Raw genomic sequence first — 22,074 nt, 5'->3', positions numbered from 1 at the left:
CGCGTGGCTTGAGCAGGAGAGAGGAGAAGTGCCACCTCCACGGGCTGTGGGCTCTGGCTGCCTCTCGCCTTTGCTTAACCACCCCTGAACTTCTTGGAGCGGCTGTTCGCGGCCTCGCGGGGCTCCGGCTCGGGATCGCAGCGTGCCGGCTGTCGGCCGGGGCCGTGCTGTGTCCCTGGCTGGCAGGGTGATGCTTCCTGCAGGGTTCTGCTCCCGCTCTACGGATCTTTCCCTGGCTGGTTATAGCACTGCCTGCAGGGTGGGCTTGGCAAGTTTATGGGTGTAAGAGGGAGCTTCCCTCTTCAAAGAGACAGCTCTGGAGAGGAGTACCAGGGCACTGGGAGGGTGAAGGCCTCGAAGAGGTTGGTTGGCCCAGTTCCCCTCATGGTTCCCCAGTAGCTGGTGCTGGGATCGGGGACTGGCAGCTGTGACGGGCTGAGGCAATGGACAGGGCTCCACACGGCTGCTTTAGAGTTTACTTCCAATAATGCAATACCTGAATGCACACACGCACGAAGCAGCCGAGCCCGGACAGGGCAGAAATGCAGCTGCCCTGAGGAATGAGCGTCCCCGAGTGTGAGGCACTGTGGCCGTGCCACCCTCCGGGAGAGGCATAGATCCAGCGAGGGCAGGCAGTTCCTGGCTTGCTCCCCGTGCTCCTTGCTTGAAGCATCGTGCCGCTGCCCGTTTCGGGACAGCTGGGTGAGGCCGCGTTGGTCCCAGACGAGAGCCCTGCGTCGGCCGGGGGAAGCGCCGGTGCTGCAGCAGTGCAGCGTGAGCCGCCGCGTCACTCCAGCTCCTTTTTCTGAAATAGCTTGAGGATGTGATTTTCGATAACCTGTTGGACTAACGGAGGGGAGAGAAGTAAAACCCAGGGAAGCCAAGCCTCTGAGAACCGGTACCGCTGTGGGCAGGACCTAGTCACCATTTTGCTCCTGTTTTCTAGTGGGAGGCTGGAAAACCCTTTTCTCCAGGGGCCTGTCCCTAAGTCCCCTGTCCCAGCCCTGTCTCCAGCACAGCTCTGGTTTCGAGGGGCAGCAAGGGGAACAGGACCCATCTTGATTTCTCTGGCACGGTTTCTCTGCGTGGCAGAGCGGGAAACTGTGGTGGAAGGTCAAAAAAAACCCCGAGCAAGGCTGGAAGCTGGGAATTGCCTGGAGGCTTTTTGGGGAGGAAAGGCAGGGCTCCCTGCCAGGCACGGAGGGGACACTTGCCTTTCTTGTGTCCCAGGGCCACGGCCAGATCCATCGGGGTGTAGCCAGAATCTGCCTCTGTCGTCAGGTCGGCGCCGCGAGCTGCAAGCAGGCAGTGGAGATCAGGGCACGGAGCTCCCCTACCAACGCGGCATCCCCTCCAGGTCAGGCACAGGGCGAGGGGACCCCCAAAAGGTGCCCATCCTGGCTGGGCAGCCCCCCGTGACACCCCCAGGCTGCTCAGTTTCTCCCCCCAGGCGTGTCGGGCTCTCTCCCCGAGGCGGTTACCACCGAGCAGCGATTCGAGGCCAAGGACTAAGCGCAGATCTTCCCCGTTACCTAGTAGGGCCTCGACACACTTGACGTGATTGCCGCGCACGGCGTAGAGCAGAGGAGTGCCGCCGTTCTGCAGGGAAAGGGAAGGGGCTGTGTCATTGCCGGCCTCGCGTGGGGCCCTGCTCACACAGCTCCTGCTTCTCCCGGAGGTCCCCGACCCGCTGGGATCCCCTTTCCGCCCTCTCCCAGCTCCGGGCTGGGTGTTTTCTCGCAGAGCGGCTCTGCGCAGGTTTTATTCTCTATATGCAATATAATAACTTTTAAATTGTGTAATTTTAAAAACAACCTTAAGTTCTGAGCGCTGTTTCCTTGTGGCTGGTAACATCACCAGTGTGAACAACTGAGGAAACCATTTAAAATTATTATCCAGATTAATTTCTCGAAACAACTGCATGAGCAGGCAAACTAGCGCTGTGAGCCTGGGAAGCATCTAGGAGGAAGGCATTGCTGCTCACTCGGCCCAGAACAATGCGAACTCGCTGCTGCTTTTTAAAATGAGCTTTGTGGAGCCCCGTCCGGGGCTTGGTGTCGCTCCCAGCGCTGGCACGGTTCCTGCCGCAGCCTGAGCCCGGCGGCACTCACCCAGTCGTAGATGTTGATGTCCACGTTCCTCTCCAGCAGCATGATGACGATGTCCGTGTAGCCACCCATGCTGGCCAGGGACAGGGCGCTCTCCCGCTCCTTCGCCAGCGCGTGGGGGTCAGCGCCCTGGGGACGGCACAGGCGTTAGCCCCGACAGGCGCAGGAGCCCCGCTGAGACTTGGGGTGCTCAGCGCAGCCTTGCTGGGTACCCCAGGGGGGCTGATCATGGAGCCAGGTTCCCACAGCCTGGGGGAACAGCTCACGCCCTCTCATGGGGCAGAAACAGCTCACGCCTTTCCAGTGACCTCTCCTTACCAAAGTCCTTACCGGGCATATTTTAATCATCATCAAACATCTCGGGTGAGGATTTAAATGCCCTTCTCCAGTGTCAGTAAACTAAGCCCGATGGTTCCTGTTACTCAGCCCTCTTCCCCATCACTAGTAACAGTGTCACCGGCCCTGTCTAGATGCCTGTACAGTATCCACCGTCTCTTTTGTTACTGATTTACCTAGAAAACCTCCGTGTCCTCCAAGCCCTGCCAGCCAGGGACCTCTCCTGAACTTCATTATAGCCTCTATCAGTGTATCACCTCATTTATTTTGAGCTCTGTTTGTCTCTCTGGTAATGCATTGCAATTTTGCTGCTAATATAGCAACAGACCCAGAGTTTGGCCAGTGCTTGTGTGGCGTGAGCGCTCGCTGATCGTTGGACACACGTGGACGTGGGACTGAGCTTTGGGGAGCAGCTTGATCCAGAGCGCAAGAGGATCTGGTTTCCGCTCACCCCCAGACACTCCTCGACTGCGAGCCCGGCGCTCAAGGACGATGCAGCAATGAGTTCATTAACTGCAACGATACCTCGGCGAGCACATTTGCTGGCAGATTACAGGGCCCAAGTGATAAGCCTGATCTCAAATTACCAATAAGCAGATATTTAATTACAAACAGTTATTGCTAGCTGTGAGATAAGGCTCTTCGTGCTCCTGACTTAGTTCACAGCCCAATGGGGAGTAGCATCCGACAGCGTCTGAGCCGTTAGCTCTGCAAATGTGTCCTCTTTGGTGCCGTGGGAAAGATTGGCCGAGATGGTACCAGGACGGTGCCGGACAATTTGGCAGCCACCGGGATTGGAGATGGGAAGTCTCCTGTTAACGAGGTGCTGCGTGAGGGTGGCCTTACCCATTTCAGCAGGTGACGGACCGTTTCGATCTCTCCGAAGGCTGCAGCCCAAATCAGCGGCGTGAAACCTCGCTCATCGGGTTTATTTACCAAGTTCTCGCCTGCACAAACATGGATGAGACATTGTAAACGGGAAGGGTAAAGCCCCCTCTGCTCCCTGTCCCCCCAGCAAACCCAACAAACCCCACAACTAAGCCAAGGGTTTATCAAAAGGCATGCTATGACCTGGCAGGACTCTGCATGATCTGGGGTAAGAACCCAAAGGAAGAGACGTGTACCTTTCTGAAGGTGCTCTTTCAGCTGGCTGAGCTCTCCTTGGGCAGCAAGCTGGTGGATGGACAACGCTGGGGGATAGAAAGAATTCACCCATCAGGACAAACTTGCCCCAGCTCAGCACCCACCGTCTGTAGGGGGGTCCCTGCAAGTCTGGGGCGGTGGTGACTGGACAGCCCCGGTCTGAGCCCCAAAAAACCCGACGGGTATCTAACACCCTTCTGCCGTACAGCGGCAGGCACAGCCAGACACGGCGAGTGCTGAGAGCAACAGCACTGCGGGGAGAAGCCTGAGAGACCGCGCCTGAGAGACGGAGGGAGGCTCCAGCCCCGCTATCCCTCTGCTCCCTCTACACCCTGTAGGCAGCCACGCTCTGGGACGCACAGCCCGCTTTGCCCGGCAGTACTCACTGTCCAGCGTGGCTGGGAGGGCCGAGACCTCGTTGCCTCGCTGCCTGTTGGTCAGCGTGTTCGAGTGCTTCAGGGGGAAGCCTGTTCCAGGGAGAGGAAAGAGTCAGGGCACATCTCCTCCGTGCACAGGGAAGGAACTACGCTGCCTTGAGGCCGAGAACCTCGTGAAAGCTCAGGTCTCGTGCACTTTGAAGCTGTTCCCTCCTGTCCCTGGCAAAAACCGAATCCTGCAAAAAAGGAATTATCCCCTTGCAAGTAAAGAGCCTGGAGACTGAGGTTTGACCAGCGTGCAGGGACCAACAGCTGAGCAGGGAAGATAAAACAGCCTCAACAGCTGCCCAAGGAGGGGCAGGGTCCATCTGGGGCACTGCGGGAGGCCGAGATCTGGCATTAATGGCATAATTGCAAACGATATACTGCAGAGGACAGCCTGGGGGATGCACTCAAGTTCATCCTCGTATTTCCTACCCTTGAAGAGCTCCACTTGGAAATCTCAACGTGTTTTCAACAAGCGATTTGTAGTTTAATTAGGGAAGTCTATGGAAAGAGTTTGCCATCTCTGATTCCACTGCACGGAGCTGCAGCGACCTCTCACTGCTGGCACGAGTCATCAGCAAGGTCTGGATTTGGATTTGGCTTTGCCACGTTATGGGAGGGACCAGCAGCAGTAAAACACTTTTTTTCTAGCTGCGACTGTGGGATGAGAGATCCAGATGACCTCTCCCACGCCTGTCTCCCACTGGGGCTGCACCTGAGCATCTGTGAGCACCAGGCTCTGCAACACTCACTGTCAAGGGCTGAGAGCTTGGTGCTCCTCTGCGTGTCCATCAAGGCAGTCAAGGGCTTCGGGAGAGGGTCTGCTCCACCTACAAAACAAGGGCGGCCATTAGGGACCTCGGTTCCGCTTGTTGGGGAGCAGGCTGGGCTCCACACGTGGCACAACGAGACCCAACCGGCACGGCAAGCACCCCGCACGCACCCCGACCCCAGGGCGGAGGGCGCGTTGATCCCCGTTTACAGGGGGACAGATGCTGCAGGGTCCCGGGTCCGTGCATGCCCCGAATCGGCTCCCACCACCCCGTCACCCCCCAGCGCTCACCATCCCCGTGGTCCAAGCGTGGCATGTCCTGGTCCGGCCGCAGATGCCCCGGGAGGGCACGGCTGTCCCCCATGTCCCTGGTCACAGCCAGCTCCTCTGTGGCTGCTGCTCCCTCGGCTCCGTTTTCACCCTCTTTCGGGAGCTCCTGGGTGTGCCGGTCGTTCAAGGGGGTCTCCACAAGCCGAGCGACTGCTTCTTCACCTTCCATGGGGCAGCTGCCACACAACAACGCGTGAGGAAGGGGGAAAAAGTGGGGACATCTCCCGGGACGGAGAGAGCAGAGTCCCCAGGCACCAAGTGCTTGCGGCCACCGAACTCCTCCGTGCTAGCAGCGCGGTTTGGGGGTCCCGCTTGCCCTCTCCGGCCGGATTCCTCACACCGCTGGCGGACAAAAGCTCCCGTCACGTTGCGAAGCCGCACCGGCACCGTCTCCGAACCGCTCGTCCGAGCACGGCCGCCTTCCCGCTGGCAACGGGGCCGAGCCAGGGCGGGTCGGAGGGAACCCCCCCCTTCTCCCCAGCCACCCCACTGCCATCTCCGGCCACCCCTGCCCACCTCGCCGTCCCCGGCCCGGCCGGTGGGGCCTGTCCCAGCTCAGGCCAAGCCGCCGTTCTCCGGCGAGGAGTCTGGGCTCACCCCCGGCATCCTCTGGCGCAGGGGCCCCCCCGTTCCCGCGTCCTGCCCCAGCACTTCCCCTTCCTCCGGCCTCAGCCGGGCCGGCCTGGCAGGACAGGGCCGGGCAGGGCCGGGCTGGGCTGGGAGGCCGCCCGAGGGGAGCGGGGGGCCCAGTGGGGGCCCCAGTCCAGCTCCACCTGCCCGCTGACGGCAGGGAGGCCGGGCGAGGCGGAAAGCCTGGCGTTAAAGCGACAGTCCCTTTCGTGGGATGGGGACGGCAAGGGGGACGGGGTGGCGGTGGCCATGGGGCAGCAGGCCCCCACTGACTTGGGGGGGGACACCCCCCCCCCCATGTGTCCTTCATCCCGGACAGGGCCCCACGTCCCGCTCCCGCCTGAGGGGAGCGGCTCCAGCCACCCAGGCCCTGGCGGGGGGGAGCGCTCCGGCCCCGCAGGCCCCTGTCGCCATGGCGGGGCTGTGAGGGGACAAGTGTCTGGTGGGGGACAGTCCACGGGGGGGTGACCCCCGGGCCTCACGGCCTGGGAAGGTGCCCAGTGATGTCCCCGCTCCCCTGTACAGCACCGGGGGAGCCGGGGGGGGGCCCAGCGCTGGGGCCCGCCCGCCCGAGGCCTCCACACACGGACCCCGGGGAGGGGGGGGGGGGGGGCGGCACTGATGAGAAAAGGCGCGATCGTGGTGTTTTAACACACTCCCCCGGGGCCGGGCTGGCTCGGGGCAGCAGGGACACGGTGGTCCGACCCGGGGAAGGCCGCCCCGGGGCACTCCCGGCGCCCATCCGCGGTGTGGGCCCGGGCCCGGGGACAGCCCGGGGGGAGCACCCGGCCGCGGAGGTGGAGGGGGGGGAGAGGGGAGCAGAACGGTAGCGCTGGGGCGATGTTTCCAGCCGGGGCTGTTTGTGGGGAGGGGGCGCCGCGGCGGTTTCCGGCCGGGGCGGTTTTGGCGGGCGCCGACGGAAGCGGAAGTAGCGGCGGGGCGGGATGGAGGAGCCCGAGATGCAGCTGAAGGTGAAGAAAGGTGGGAGCGGGCCGGGGCCGGGGAGCGGTGGCTCGGTGGGGCCCGGCGGGGCCCGGCAGCCGCGGGGCCGGTCGTGGCATGGCCCTGCGGGTCTGAGTTGGCCGGTCGCGACAGGACCCCGCGGGTCCTGACAGGGCGCGGGCACGACAGGGGTCTGCAGCGACAGCAGAAGTCACGACAGGGCCCTGCGGGTCGTGAGAGAGAAAGAGTACGACGGGACAGGGCAAGTTGCGACAGGGTGGAGGGTGACAGGGTGTCGCAGGGCCCAAAAAGGCACCGTGGGGTTAGTCACGATGGGGCACTGGAGGTCGTGACAGGGCAGGGGACGACATGCCCCGACAGGACCCCGCAGCTCGGGGCAGGCAGAGCTGGCGGGACCCCTGAGGGCCCCCCCCGGCCCCTCGGGGCCTGGCCCTGCCGGGGCTGCCTGTGTCCTCCCCTCCCGCCTCGTCCCCTCTTTACCTGCTGCGTGGTTCTGTTGAGTAGCTCGTGTCGGGAGGGGAGACAGACAGACAGACAGACAGCAGCCCTGTCTGTCCCGGGTGGGTATAATTATTGCTGTAAAGTTTTGCATTTATTCCCATTTGCCTTCGGAAGGCTCGGCGTGTCTGCCGGCGTTACAGAACTGCGGGATCCGAGCAGTTGTCACTGAAACAAAAGCTGAAGGCAGGAGCAGAGAATCCTTTTCCTTAAAATAGAAAATTATGCAGAAGCTGAAAGGTGTTCTGCTTCAGCCTGGTGATTCTGCTTCAGCTCCCTGGTTCCCCCCCACGCACGCCTAGTACGAACCGTGAAACCATCTCTCATTTTTCTGTCTCTAATTATTCGGAGCTGTCGGTGTTCTCCTTGCAAATCTGCAGGGAAAGAGAGGTCGGAGCTGTAACGTAGCTGCGCAAAGCACCAGCTGAAAAGGTGTCCCTGGGTGGAGGGTGGCTCCGGGCAGAGGTCGGGCCAGGAGAAGAGGGGTGGAGGGAGGGGAAACGGTTCAGCAGGCAGCTCGAAACGGCACCGGAGCTTCCCGAGCCCTGGTCTGCGGCCACTGCGTCTCCTCCGTGGACGTTTTTAGGATGTCACCTGGGGGAGGTGTCTGGAGGGGAGCAACAGAAGGATCCCGCAGCGGGGAGTGGCTGCGACACAGGAGAGCTCGAGGCCCTGAGCAGAGATGAATCCGAACAGCCGGTAACAAGACAGGGAGCGTCCAGAGCGGGAGATGCCGGCACTCCCAGCCGGACGGGGCAGCTGTGGAGCACAGGAACGGGAGCCAGGCCGCTGCCGGGCTCTGCTCATCTCCTGCCCCCCTCCAAATTGGTCAGAAAGGGCCCGGTGACGGGCATGGTCCCTGAACCCAGAACAGCCAGAGCTCGTAGGAGACCGCGGAGGCAGTGACATCCCAGGCTGGTCTGTCTGCGGCTGGAGCCCAGCTCATCACTGGCTGCGGATCCCGTTATGGGGAGAGTGGAAATGGAACTGCCTGTTAGCGGGATTTTGCTTTCACCTCCTTGTTAACAGACTAGTTATAAAAAATACGTGGTGTTTTGCTCTGATCTCTCCATTGTTGTGTTGGGGACAGGACCAGCGCTCCAGGGTACCCTTTCTAACCCCGTCTTTCCCCTCGTTCCTCCCCGCTTTCCATAACTCTTATTGTTTTTCTTGTTGCAGTTACGGACAAATTCACGGAGAGCATGTACGTCCTGGCCAACGAGCCCTCCGTGGCACTGTACCGGCTGCAGGAGCACGTGCGGAGATCCCTTCCAGAGCTCGCACAGCACAAGGTGAGTCATGCTTCGCTTTGGACTCCAGAGCTGCGACACGGTCGGGCGCAAGCCGTTTTCCTGACTTGGCACATCGTCCCTATTTCACCTTCCTTAGCGGGTGGGAAGGAGGGAGGAAATTGGCTATCGGGGTGCAAGGTGCTGCGGGACCCCGGCGCAGTCTGAACTGGAGGGGGCGAGGGGACAAATTTACCTGCAGGAAAAAAAACTTGAGAGCCCAACTGCGAAACCATGCTCGCACAGCTGGACTTGCGTGTGGAGACAAAGAAAAATGAGTAGTCTGTCTTGTACGGGGAGAAGGGAGATGTTAAATCTTATTACCCCTGCCTACGCTGTGAGGTTTTTATTTCCTACATAAAATAAGGGGGAGGGTGAGAGGAGGGAAGGGGGAGAAACAAGTGAGAAGAGCCCACATGAGGCAAAGCAGGATAATGAATCGCATCTCACAGCTGTGTTCCTCCTTTCCTCCAGAGCACAGAGCACAGACACTTTAATGCCAGCCTTGTTGTCCTTCTCCCTCTTCTGCCAGTCATGATTCATTAGGAGTGATGTCTCATGAATAGATTACTGCTTCATGTCTATGCTAATGCACTGTCAGCCCCCATTTTTCACCTTTGCTTTACAGCCCTGGTTTCCAAATTAACCTGGATTGTGACACTTTATTATTCAATTATTTATTAACGTTTTCTATACGTGTCTGCGTGCAACGGTAGGTATATAGAGATGTATATGTATGTATAGCGCGTGCTGATGCGGTTGCATCACTGGCATGCGGGAGACAGGTTTGTAATATTATTCCTGAGCTGTCACTTGCTTTCATTTAATCAAGATAGTCCCAATTTCAGGGAATGTATCCTGAACAAAAGGAAATTGAGCAAATTGTATGACAAGTCATGCAGAGGGAAGAGATCAGTTTCCATCGCTGAACGGTGCGTAACGGGGATGAGGGCGAGGGGCAGCGCAGAAGCGCTAATGGAAGCGACAGCCGAGCGAAGGCGCTGGACGCAGAGCGTGTTGTTAGGCAGCGGGGTTTATGCCGGGCAAGATCTCTGAAAACCTTTGATTCTCTCATTTTCCCTGCTCGGCATGCTCATCGCAGTTATCCACAGTGTTCTGTGACCTCTTTGGCTCATCTCAGTTCATTTCCTAGCTGCAGCCATCCCAGAGAATTCTCTTTTGTAGCCAAAACTGCTGCTGTTTTCCACTTTCTTCCTGTGAGAAAGGAGGTCGTGCTGTCCTGTGGATGCCAGCAGCAAATACAAGGATCCTGCGTCCCCCCGTGTGACTGCAGCCGTCACAAGCATCAGATACCTTTGGTCTTCGATGCTTTCATGTTCAGCCTTGCAGCCTCCCTCCTGCCCTGGCCGCTAGCCCCACCTGGGGCAGCGGTGGCCTTTCTACGTGAGGAAGAGCTTGCCGTGCTCGCCGCAGTAACGGCGCGCGTCAGGACAAAGCCGCACCAACCGTGCGGTGCCCTCTGCCTCGAGGCGCTGCGGGGCACTGCCCCGGTGCCACCCCAGAACCCGTTTGCCTCTCTAGCATTAGAAAACATTTCCTGATGCTTGCTCGAGGGTGCTGCTGTTTACATCCATTTCTTTTTGCCCCCTGCATGGGCACTTCCAGCTTCTTAACTGCTTTCCTGGTTCCTGGCGGTGTTTAACGGTGCACTGATGTGGCAAGAGCTGGGAGAAAAATGGAAAGAAAATTATTTGTTGCAGCTGGAACAAGAGCAGATCCAGAGCTGCTGCTAGTGACTTCTCTTCCAGCCTCGTCAGCTCCTGAGTTCAGTTCTTCCAAGGCTGCAGCATCGTGTTTGGAAGCATGCTCTCCTCCCTGCTGGTAACCAGTCCCTGGTAGGAACTGGGAGGGTTAAACATAACTCAGTTAGGCCAGTGTCCTGACTGTGCTGCCAGGCTGCTGGTAATGGGCTTGTGGCCAGGTTCTCTCTGTTGTCCTTGATCCCCCTCTCCTTTTATCCCAGTTTCAGGCATTGCTGTTTGCAGCAAACAGGCTGGGCCTGTCAAGCCCTTGAGCCCAGGCAGCCAAACCCCAGGAGAGAGGGGATGCGCTCGGGGCCCTGACAGGGCCATCGTCACAGCGGAGCGTTCAATTAGATGGGGATGGATATTTTGGGTTGCTCTGCCAGAGCCCATTGCCTTTATGGCTAGACGCTGGAACAGGAGGGTGTCAGCAGGGCTGTGCACCGTGAAAACGCTGTCAGGTTTTATCTAAATCAGAGCAAAGGCATTAAAGTGAGGTGGTTTTAATTCTTCAGAACAGAAAAGAAGAAAAAGAAATGTTCCGTGTGGATCCATTCTCAGGTAATTTAGTCGCCAGATGCAGGTAATGTATAAAGGAAACAGGATTTATTGGTGGTTTCCAGCTTTCCTTCAGCCGTGCAGCAATTCCATCTCTGGCTGGCTGAGTTCTTCTGAGACGCAGCCTTTGAAATTCCCAGGAGGATTAAACCTAGGAAAAATTGGGATGGAGGGGGCTGGGAGAAAAGTTTCTGCAAGGAGAAGGTCACCTCCGTGCCTTTTACAACAAGCAACTTTCTACGATTTGGTAAAACAATAATCTTAATACCTTCCTCACCATCTCAAACTCTCCAAGCAGATTTACCACCTCCCCGATAAGACAGAGCGTGATGCAAGGCCCTCGCTGCCTCCACGCGTCGTAGCTGCGCTGCTAAGCCCCGCTGGGCCCAGAGCAGCCTTTCTGGATTTCGCCTGGTCTTTTGAGAACTTACATCTCCTCGTTAATTTACTTCCAAGCAACATTAATACATCATTAGTGCTATTGTATATTAATAGCTGGCTTTAGTTCTTAAACTGCATCCAAGGGCACGTCCTGGGAATTTGAAGAAAGGACATCAAGAAAAGATTAAGAAGTGAGGAGCTCTAGGGAAAAGACTCTTGTTCCTAATTAAGGACATGAAAATCCCAGGAAGTGGTGGGAATGCTGGGAACAGACATCACTTGCTCCGATACTGGGAAATGATTAAAATCTACTGGTGCTCAGAGACAGCAGGACCACAGGCAAGCAGCTCTGACACGTACGACTGAACCAGTGCGATGTCGGGGTCTAAATAGTTGTTAAAGATCATCTGGCACCTCTTGGAGAGAGCAGGGTGAGGAACTGCAGGCAAGTTTCTGCGTCTTTTGCCGCTGCCTCTGCACGCAAAGCGTGTTCCCAGCAACAGATACAGTCATGGAAAACGCGATTGGACTCTGGGACGAGCGCAGTCTCTGTGGGGTTGTGAGTCCTGGGTCGAAGGACCCTCTCCTGCAGAGAACTGCCTAGAGCGTTGCATGTAGAGGCTTGTTTCTTTTGTAGTTTAAAGCTATGTGGTCAAGCGTCCTGATGTAGGACAGGCTTTGAACAGCAGAAGTGATTTTGGATGCAGTCCAAGCTCCTACCCGACCCCCTTCACTCACAGAAAGAGGCCCTTGGATTTCTTCTGGCTTGTAACTAGACCCAGCAGAATAGACTGGAGAATTAGCTCCCATGAGAACATATTTTAAAGAGTGCCCGAGCTACTTAAGGCCTTTTGAAATAGTTATCCATTGAGCTACACCTCTGAGTTCAGCTGCGCTTTCATTATGACTTGTGTATTTGTTTGGTTTTCCCTTTCCTTGGAGCTACAGCATACAATTACGTCCCGTGCCAGCAGTGGCTGCGTGCAGTGCTGCTTGAGTTTGTGTGAAGTTTACAGGGCTCCTTCCAAGCTCGTGAAAGGAAGGGCACAGTGCTGACTGCTGCTTGGGATCAGATGCCAGAGTTTCAGAGCAGACTGGAGGACAGGGACGCTTGCGGCTGTGAAAACGTTAATGAGTGGCAGGTCTAATGAAATGAGAACTTTCAGTGCTGCGAAAGAAATTTTACCTGGTTTTGCATGAAGGACTAAGGACCAGACTCTGCAGGAGCTGTGTTAGTTCAGCTCCTGGCTGCCTGCTGGGCCAGACACACCGGGAGATCCGAGTACTCTGAAACATCCAGCTGGTCCATTGCACTCGGCGCAGTTGCTGGTTGCTCGCAGCCTGACTAACCGTGGCTCTTGGCTGGCTCGTGGGCTAAAACATCTAAAAAGAAGGGGAATTTTGCCAGAGCATCCAAAGTGTTGGCCTGAATTGGCAGCCCTTCCAGAAATACACACAATAAATATTTCTTTTAAATGCTAGCGTGTGGCGCCCAGAGCATGTCACAGCCTGTCAAGCGGGAGACAGAATCCAAAGGCAATTTCCAGTGAAAAGCAGCCAGAGCCCCTCTGTTTGGGCAGGGCTGGCAGAGCGTACCGCTGTGGGCTGCGCCGCTGCGTCTGTCCGGTGCGCACCTAACGATGCCGCCTTCTCTTCTCTTCCAGTCCGACATGCAGAGCTGGGAGGAGCAAAGCCAAGGAGCCATCTACACAGTGGAGTACGCCTGCAGGTACGAGAGACTCCTCCAAGCAGGAGGGTTGTGTTCGCAGGCGGAGGTGTTGTGGTAGAAACAAAGCAGAAGCTGCCTGCGCTTCCCTGACACCTCCCTGGTGTAAGCCGGGGAGAAAGCATAGTCGGGGTGGGGGTGTGAGGGTGCGAGGCAGTGCTCTCTGAACCGTCACCGTGAATCTCGGGGGCTTCGCTTTGATGAGCGTGCCAGCTCTTCCCCAGTTCTGTGTGCGGTTGCAGACCTGCCGATCTCCTGCAGTAAATCCACCCAGCAGCTAGCTCGTGTGTGAAGATGCAATGCGCCGTATAAAGTTGAGGTTTCTTATTTACGGTCCTCTCTGTCAGGGGCTGCGTGCTCTAAAACCGTGATGCCTTTGGAAATACTAACCCGTCCTCCATCTCCCTCCACCCCCCTCTTTTCTTCTTTCAGTGCTATAAAGAACATGACTGACAGCAGCGTGTACTTCAAGAGCATCGACAGTCTGCTCAAACATGCCATCGCCATGAAGGACCAGCTGAACGCTGCTCAGGGCCGCAGGTAGCAAGGGGATGTGACAATGCCTGTTGATCTGAGCGACCGTTCTGGCTGGCAGAGGCTTTGGTGACGTAATGCAGCCCAGTGCAAATATGCCAAGCAGTTATCTCAGTAATATAATTCTAAACTATTATTTGAAAGGGCACGCTGCTTGCCTTCCAGTGATCTTCTGGCTTTTTTTACTGGGAAGCAAATAATCTTGTTTACGAAAGGGTAACTGGAAAATAATGTATTTCCTTATTTAAAAAGGGATGTTTGGTTGTGTAATACGTGAAATCTTTGTTGTGTCAAAGGCATTTGGAGTGAGATGATGCCACCGAGATGGAGTAGGTGAGAGGCTGCGTTTGGTGCTGTTCTCTGTGACGTATGTGGCTCTTTTTGGGCAGAGGCCCATAGAGATAAGTGGTAGCAGAACGATGATGCGTTTTTGTATGTTTGCAGTTGAACTACAGCTACTAAAATATCTTCCAGCAGATCATCTGAGTCTAGTGTATCTGTCTCTCCTGAGAACAGTGCTGGTATTGGAGTCTGACTGGGTAGGAGTGAGAAAATTCCCAAATGCCCATCCCTGATAAAACCACCACAGTGAACAGAGAGCCTCGGTCTCTGCAGAACGGCTCTGCCTGAGACACTTCTGGTTCAGGTTCCGTATTTTCCCAGTTGCCTGCGTGGCAGGGTCTCACTCTGTGCAGCCCAAAGCATTTTTTAGTGGTTTTCGTGATGATGTGGCTGCAAAGATTGCTGTCTCGACACCCGTGGCGGCTGGTGTATGCCGCTCCGTAGTCTGCACGGCACACTGAAAGGTGTGCTTGTCTAAGCTGCTCTCCTGCTGCAAGCAGTGAGGTTTTATTTGAAGGAACCCCTGGTTCTTCACATTCTTATGGCTGCCGGTGTGCTGCCTGCCTGCTGGACATGACTGTCTCTTTCTTTTTACAGCACGCAAGCCCCACAAGCCAAGAATCCTCCAGCCACTTCCTGATTTCAGACAAGACTGGCCATCCTCTGCCGCCTTCTCCAGCCCAGCTCTATGTTCTCCAACCACGGGGAGGAGTGAGAAACCACCTGCTCAATCTGTGAAGCTGCGCAGAGGCCTCTGCCTGCCTCTCTGTTCCCAGTAACAAGGTGCTGCGCCCGAGCAGGCAAATCCTGCCACTGGGGTCAGGACTGCCTTTGGGGGGATGCTTTGGGGAGCGGTCGTGTCCCTTTCCGCAGCACTTTGCAAAAGGGAAACGGGGTGGATCTGCATTTGTACTTTCCGGTTCTTTTCGATGGCAGACTGCTATGAGGCGTTTTTCTCTCTACCTCTTGGCCACAGAAATATCTCAGAAAAACTAGGTCTTGCTTTCAGTATTTTGTAGATGGCTGTGTAAAGACATAATGTAGGCACACTTCAGCTTTGTTCAGGAGGCATTCTGCAAGGAGAGTTTTTCATGTGTGTGCCAGGGAGTTGCTGAATTTGGTTTTAGTGAGAACAATAATAAAAAGAAAAAAACCAAGAAAGTTCTGTCTAAAACCTTCCCCTGTTGCTCGCCTCGGGCTGGGGGGTCTTGGAGCCTGCTGGCTCTGTGTGTTTCAAAGGGCACGGAGCAAAACAAAGGCATGCAGAGTTGGAGCCTTTCAAGTGAAAAAAGAAACTGTCCTGTTCTTCAGGAAAAAAAAAAAAAAAACAAAACCAAAAACAACAAAAAAGGACTTTCTTCATCCCATGTCAAGCAGCGGGAAGCAGAGCTGTATGCACAGCTTTGGAGGTCACTTTAAAAAGGATGCGACTTCAATGTTAATCTCTCCTGGAACCAACAGTTCTGTTCTGCTGAAGAATTTACCAAGGATGCAGGGATCAAAGCAGCGCTAAACTCAGTTTCCAAAGAAATTGTATTGTGCTCAGGATAACAGGTGTCTTTCAGGATAATAGCACGGGAGGCGAGAGGGAATCTGTTTGAATCGGTGGCCTCCCTTCACTCCCTGCAACGCTTTACTGATGGCTGAATGATAAGGAATTGGGGAAGAACCAAGCGTGCTGCTGCTCTGGGTCTGGGCAGGGCTGGCAGAGCGTGGGGCTGCGAGTAACCAGCAAGGTGTTCGTCAGCGCAGGGACGGAGCGAGCTAAACCTGCTTGTGTTTCACGGAAACAGCTGCTGCCTCTAGTACGTCTGCTTTCTGCCCTGCACACAGCAGAGGACTGGCAATGCCAATGGAAACTCCTTCCCGGACCTCGGCCTCGACGATCAGCACTGTTCTCCTGGTGGCACCCAGGTAATCCCCAGAGAGGTCCCTCCACCACGGAGCAAAGCCAGGGCACTGGGGCTGCCCCATCCCAGCCCCTTTCCCTGCTAAGAGCTCTTAAGTGACCCTGCTTAGCAAGCTACGTCCTGCTCAGAGGGTGGATGTGCTGGTGACCGAGCAGCAGGCTCTCTGCCACCCCAAACCCCCCCTCTGCAGCTTGCAGACTGCTCTGGCTCCATCTCACTCGTTGCTCCTCCATCACCTCCCTCGGTTTCTTACACCTGCCTGGCTGCATGCTGGGGGGAAGCCCTGCTGGGTCGGTTGTATGAACTGTTTCGGTGTAGTGCTGGCTCCTGGGGATGGAGGAGGAAGGAAGGAGGCAGGGGAAGGGCAGGGAGGTACAGCCAGCCAGAGAAACCAGCTGGGATCTGCTGGAGAAGGAGGGTAGGTCTGTTTGTGGAACAAGGTCCGCTTGCTTCTTCTCACCCACATGTTCTACTTCCTTCGCTGCGGCTGGGACAGCCACGGGGGTCCTGTATCGGCCACTGCCAGCCGCTGCCCTGCCAACGCGGTCCTTGTTTGCGGCGTGGCAAGTGCCAGCGGCAACGCAGGTGGCAGGAGGGGCTGGGGGCTCGGGGCAGGCGGCCGAGGGCTTTTGGCTTTGAGCGGATGTGGCATCTTCTCAGTAAAAGAAGCAAAGAGCATCAGGCGGTGGCTGCGCAGACCCCCAGGCGGGAGGGTGGAAAAGCAGCCATCCCCCTGCTCTGGTGAGACATGACCTATATTAAGCTCTAAACAGAGATGCAAATCTCAGCCCTGGTGCCTGCAGCTCCCCTGGGACGAGATGGGGCGAAAAGCTCCCACTTCCACTCACACCAGAGTCGAGTCCTTGCCCAAGGCTCCAGGTTTGCGCGACAGCACGTTCCTCATCTCCTGGGTGACGCCGTTCCAGGGCTTGCCCTGTGCCTGCAGCAGGCCTGACTCTGCCGACAGCGTCCTGTGCGTTCGGGGCAGGTTGTAGCTCTCCTTCTCGGAGCGAAGCCCGGGGCTGCCCGAGGAGGTGAGGTTGCTGCTGGCTGGAGAGCCCAGCTGGGATTTGCGCTCCAGGAAAGGAGGGAAGGAAAACTCCCGGTGGATCTCGGGCCGGGGCCGGGGTGCAGCCACGTTCTTGTTGTTCAGATCGCTGGTGGAGGATTCGCCGTGCTGGGCAGAGTCGTTCTCGTACAGGGTGTGAGAGACCTCGGAGCGGCTGCGGCGTGAAACCTGGGAAGCCCGTACCAGGGCGTGCGTCACTGTGATCAGCAGGACGATGATGCCGGAGGAGAGAATACAGGCGCTGGCAATGCCGGCCTCCAGTTCAAACAGCAGCAGCATGTAGATGGCGAGAGCTGGAAGGAAAGGAGAGCGCAGAACATCTTGAGGAACCAGAAAGACTAAAGCGATGCAGCTGACCTGCAAACTTCAGGCCCTGTGAGGGCTGGCCACCAAGAACAGAAAGTTTGCACTATGGGAATGAGCTGGCAAAGCCATTTGCAAAACAAACCCGATGCTGAAGTAGAAACTCAGCAGCTCGCAAGCACTCGGCAACCAATGCAGGATGTATGGTCTGGGCTGAAAATGCATGGTCCCTGCTGGGCTGTGCTGTGCTGGTGGGAAACGAGCACTTGCCTGTTAGGTAGACTGAGACCCCGCAGCAGAACAAGCCGATGGCAGCGTGGCGAACCATCCGGCTGTCCAGAAGGAACCAGTCTGCCCTGCAAAACAAGTGAAAAACAACACAGGTCTGTGTAGTCTCCTGGCCCTGGTCTCAGCACGGGAAAAACGCTGATGCTCTGGCCCCTGCTGAGAAACTGAAACACTGGTTTTGCATAGAGAAGAGGTTCAGAGCCAGGTCACAAGCCCAAGGACCTCTGCTGAATTGGGGTTTCCCCCAGCCTGCTGGGTTACACAGCTCTGGGCTGCGTTGTTCCCACTCTGGAACAGAAGATTTTGAGACCACTTGAAATGTCAAACTTTTCCTGCCTGGTTCGAGCTGTGCTTCAGCAACCAGATGGGGACTGGGGCTCAGGAGAGAGAGAGACAAATGGCTGGAGGCTTTTTGCAGGTGATTTGCCCCTGTTCAGCAAACCCTGAAGAGCAAGAAAGGAACAAAACTGAGGCCTGTCAAGCCCATCTCCCCCTTAAAGAAAGAATGACAAGTAAAGTGCTGGCGCATTGAATTAAGCAAGGCCAGGTTCTCTCTTCACCCTTGGGATTGGATTTCTGTGCTCAGCTCAGATTGCAAGCCTTTTGTCTGGAGGGGGCTTGGTACTTGAATTGTGCTTAAAACACATGAAAAGACCAGCTCCTTTCCAGCAGGGCCTTTGTTTCCCACCCAGCGCTGACCCCTGCGCCTGCTGCCTGCGCTTTCCACCGGCACGCTCTCCGCTGAGCCGGCTCGAGGCCCCGGCACCGACAGCTCTGCTTTGGGCATCTTCGGAGGCAGATGGCAAAGGGTCTGGAGCACAAGGCTGATGGGGAGCGGCTGAGGGACCTGGGGTTGTTCAGCCTGGAGAAGAGGAGGCTGAGGGGAGACCTCATCGCTCTCTACAACTGCCTGAAAGGAGGGTGTAGAGAGGTAGGGTCGGTCTCTTCTCCCAGGTAACAAGTGATAGGACGAGAGGAAATGGCCTCCAGTTGCGCCAGGGGAGGTTTAGACTGGATATTAGGACATTTTTCTTCACTGAAAGGGTTATCAAGCATTGGAACAGGCTGCCCAGGGAAGTGGTTGAGTCCCCATCCCTGGAGGTATTTAAAAGCCATTTGGATGAGGTGCTTAGGGACAGGGTTTAGTGGTGGGCTTGGCAGTGTTAGGTTTACAGTTGGACTCGATGATCTTAAAGGCTTTTCCAACCTATACGATTCTGTGATTCTGTGATTCAGATTGACCTGGCAAACCTCAGTCCTCGCTGGGCTTTGGAGGCTGCTGTCACCAGAGGATGCCTCTGCTAATTGGGAGAGCAGGATGTGGTCGTTAGGGGATGCAGCGTAGTGTGGCAGATGGGTGCCAAGCGACTCGGGGTGTTGGAAACGTGAGTGCTCGGAGAGATGCTGGCAAGACCGGATGCTGGGAAACTGCAAATAGTCCCTCGAAACAACTGGGGGTGCACAGGGCATCGCTGGTCCCACTGGCCACCTTCAAAAGTCCCCAGGAGCCGGCTGGAAACGTGCCCTGCCTTCGAAGGACCAGCTGAAGGGGCAGCAGCCCAACCATCCTCCCCGCAGGACCAGCCCTCGTGTTGCTCCTCCGCAACGCCAGCTCCTTCCACCCCGCGGGGTGAATTCAGCAGCCAAGGATGCTGTGCCCTGGCCCAGTCTGCCCCCAGCATGGCCTGGCCCCCTCCCCTCCTCCTGGGCTTGTTGTAGCCCCTTGGCCGTTGCCCCCCATGTGGGGAGCCTGCAGCCGGGAGCCGTTAATAGACGCTGGACCCTCTCCTCGCTGTTGGCGGGGAAGAGCAGCCGCTTTGTTTTATTAATTACCTGAGTCGGGGCGGGGGGGATTAGCGGGGAGGAGAAGGACTTTGTTTGGAGCTGGCTTAGACTATTGAGCGCAGCGCTGAGAAGCAGAGCGGTAATTCAGTGTGACAGGGCCAATGTGGGAAAGGTCCCTGGGACGTGAGCGGGTCCCCTAATGAAACCGGCGCCCAGTGGGGCCAGGCCAGCTCAGCCACGAGGAGACGGCAACTAACGGCGTCCCGTGTCGCGGGGGAGAGGTCGTGCCGGCACCTCCTGCCTGGGCAGCCTGCAGACCAGCATCCCTGTGTCCCGAGAACCTGCCCTTTTCCTCCCAAAGATGAGTGTAACCTTCAGGTCACAGCTGGGGAAACTGAGGCAGGGCCAGACTTAGATCTGCTTGAGATCCCAGGCAGAGAGACACCAACCCAGGGCTCCCAACCCTACCAACGCTTCCTATCGCCTGCAGCAAAGCCAAAAGCAGCCTCTCGCTTTGCCGGGGCTCTGGAGCAGAGCACAGAAATATTATTTAAAATCAGATTGTTCGAGAACAGCATCCCTGCTCGGTGAGACGTGCCAGCGGGGTCCGCAGCCGTGCGGCGACGGTTGCTCTGTCCTGTAAGCCCTTGAACAAGTCGCTGCTGTTGGAGTACGGGCTGTCCCGTGCCGGCACGCTTCGTCTTTCTACCTGTGACTTTGCATCTGGCTGCCTGATTAGTGCTGCTCCTGTTTCACACTCGGGATTTTCAAAGTTGAACCTCACAACGTCGAAACTGAGCATTTTACAGCCCAAATCAATACCGGATCTCAGACAAATTTACAGCTGATGGGGAATTTTCTGCTGTAACAGTTTTCCAGCAGAAACTCGGCTCCCACAGAAAGCAAAGTTTGCTACGGGAACTTTGTGTTTTGCAGAAATATTTTGCTCTCCTTCGTTAATGAGCGCACAAAGCGTTGGCTTCGCTTGGAAGATGCTGAGAGGAGACGCTGCCGCTTGCTGGAGTGCCTCCAGCCGTCCTGCTCCGTGCAGAGCATGAGGCATTGACGGGTTTGTCTAATTAGGGACAAAACTAACTGCTGAAACATTATCATTTCCCTTAAATGAGTTTTGACTTGCTTAAGTTGGAGCGGTCCCAAAATGGTCCCGTGGGGACCATCGCATGAGCTACATGGAGGGACCTCCACGTACAGACCCGTTTCCACCAAGCTGCTTTTAAATCTGATTATTCGCGCGTTGCTCTTTTCTTTTAACCCGGGAGCGGAGCTGGGGCTGGCTGGGCCAGCGCAGGCGGAGGAGCCACCGACCCAGCCCAGGTCTTGGCGGAGGAAGGAGAGGGGAATTGCTTTGGAAACGGTTTTGCAAGCGTAAATGTGCTGGTAACGATTAAGTCAACACGTGTCTATGGTTAATGATCCCAGGCCTGCGGTCATTTTGGTGCTGCGCGAGCGGCCTGTGCAATCACCCCGGCAGTGACCCGAAGAGCCCAGCTCTCCCGCTGCAAAGGGACAAATCTCGGGTGCTCCTGGGCGTCGTGGCCGAGCCCAGCGTGTCTTGGCCTTGGCCCTAGAGCCGAACTGGGCTGGCAGGCCGGTGTGACCCTGCGCGCTCCTACGAGCCCGGAGAGGGACCCTAAAACACAGACTGGGTTTACACAGGGATGTTATGAGGGAAATTAAATAGCGTGTATGAGTGCAGCCAGGTGGACGGGCTGCTATGAACGTGCTCCTAGTCAATCGATAAGCACAGCTACACCCCAAATTAAGGGGCACGTTTGCAGTGGGATTCATCGGCCGGAGATAACCCTGCGCCTCGGCGCTGCAGAGGTTACTTTTGTGATACCCAAGTGCTCGGCGAGCGCCAGCAGCGCCGTTTGCTCCCTTTCGCGGGGGCAGTGACTAGGGGGGCCCTGGCAAAGGCCGGATCTTGGGGCGCAGGAGGCGGCGGCAGGGCTGCGCGTGAGCCCAGGCCGAGGGGACAGGCGGCCCGGGGCAGCGGTGCTACCCTGCGCCCCTCGCCCTCCTTGCACCCCCTGAGCCCTCCTTGCACCCCTCGTTCCCCCAATCCCTTCTGCGCCCCTCCAGCACCCTCTCTCTTCTGCGGCCCCTCCTTCCTCCCCAGCCCCCTGCTGCCCCCCAGCCTCCCGCTGCCCGAGACCCCTCCGAGCCTCCCCTGCACCCCCGCAGCATCCCCGGGGCTCCAGAGCACCCGCTGCCCCCCCGAGCCCCGCTGCCCCCCACGCCCCCGCGGCTCTCACCGGTCGGGCCCGGGCTGCCCCCGGCACAGCTCGGTGCTGAAGTAGCCGTGGAGGAGGCAGAGCAGGAGGCAGCTCACGTTGAGCACCAGGCAGAGAGCGGCCAGCACGGCCGACACCGGCAGCAGCACGGCGGCCGCCGGCTCCGGCAGAGCCCCTCGACCGGCACCGGCACCGGCACCGGCACCGGTGCCGACCCGCCCCGACGGCAGCTGGAAGATGAGGCTGGAGGCGAGCAGGGCCATGGCGGCGGCCAGCGTGCCGAAGAGCAGCAGCACCGTCAGGGCCCGCTGCGGGTAGGCGGCGGGCATGGCGGGGCCGGTACCGGCAACCGGCGGGGGGGGACGGGACGGGGACACTGGGAACCGGGGCGGGACACCGGGCCGGCAGACCCGCTCCGAGCCCCCAAAGCTGCGTGCTCTCCGTCCCCGCCGCGCCCGGGCCGGGGAACCGGGAAACCGGCACCGGGAGCAGGAACCGGCGCCGGGCCGGGAGCGCTGCTCCGAGCTGCGGGCCCGCCGGGCGTGCGCCTGCCTCCCCGCGCCGCTGCCCGGCCGGGGCGGGCCGGGGCGGGCCGGTCCTGCCTCCCGGCACGGCCCCTCGCCGCGGGGCTGCGGCCGGCCGGTCCCCCCGGGCCGGGACCCCCCCCCC

At 57.7% G+C, this 22,074-nt stretch overlaps 3 protein-coding genes across 4 annotated transcripts; 1 reads left to right on the top strand and 2 right to left on the bottom strand.

Moving 5' to 3' along the window:
• Positions 1 to 454: 454 nt before the first annotated feature.
• Positions 455 to 5,894, bottom strand: RFXANK (regulatory factor X associated ankyrin containing protein). Of its 2 annotated transcripts, none has more exons than XM_075524036.1 (10): positions 5,709 to 5,894; positions 5,073 to 5,287; positions 4,762 to 4,839; positions 3,974 to 4,054; positions 3,569 to 3,634; positions 3,291 to 3,391; positions 2,112 to 2,237; positions 1,533 to 1,599; positions 1,215 to 1,295; positions 455 to 846 (listed from the first exon to the last, which is right to left on the bottom strand). In XM_075524036.1, exons 2-10 carry the CDS (start codon positions 5,278 to 5,280, stop codon positions 788 to 790), a joined length of 867 nt encoding a protein of 288 aa, XP_075380151.1. In that variant the 5' UTR covers positions 5,281 to 5,287; positions 5,709 to 5,894; the 3' UTR covers positions 455 to 787. The 2 variants fall into 2 exon arrangements, with proteins under 2 accessions (XP_075380151.1, XP_075380150.1); XM_075524035.1 differs by having other exon boundaries at positions 5,628 to 5,893.
• A 725-nt stretch (positions 5,895 to 6,619) lies between these two features.
• On the top strand, positions 6,620 to 14,955 carry BORCS8 (BLOC-1 related complex subunit 8). Its single transcript, XM_075524213.1, has 5 exons — positions 6,620 to 6,722; positions 8,382 to 8,494; positions 12,858 to 12,922; positions 13,352 to 13,459; positions 14,393 to 14,955. Exons 1-5 carry the CDS (start codon positions 6,686 to 6,688, stop codon positions 14,433 to 14,435), a joined length of 366 nt encoding a protein of 121 aa, XP_075380328.1. The 5' UTR covers positions 6,620 to 6,685; the 3' UTR covers positions 14,436 to 14,955.
• Positions 14,956 to 16,159: 1,204 nt separating this feature from the next.
• Positions 16,160 to 21,734, bottom strand: TMEM221 (transmembrane protein 221). The gene is made up of 3 exons (XM_075524147.1): positions 21,427 to 21,734; positions 17,348 to 17,433; positions 16,160 to 17,067 (listed from the first exon to the last, which is right to left on the bottom strand). Exons 1-3 carry the CDS (start codon positions 21,732 to 21,734, stop codon positions 16,550 to 16,552), a joined length of 912 nt encoding a protein of 303 aa, XP_075380262.1. The 3' UTR covers positions 16,160 to 16,549.
• Between the last annotated feature and the right edge of the window lie 340 nt (positions 21,735 to 22,074).

Source organism: Mycteria americana, chromosome 24 (genome assembly GCF_035582795.1).
Source record: "Mycteria americana isolate JAX WOST 10 ecotype Jacksonville Zoo and Gardens chromosome 24, USCA_MyAme_1.0, whole genome shotgun sequence".
NCBI classification, from domain to species: domain Eukaryota; kingdom Metazoa; phylum Chordata; class Aves; order Ciconiiformes; family Ciconiidae; genus Mycteria; species Mycteria americana.
The sequence above is the reverse complement of the archived record's forward strand: the minus strand, read 5'-3'. Positions and strand labels throughout refer to the sequence as shown.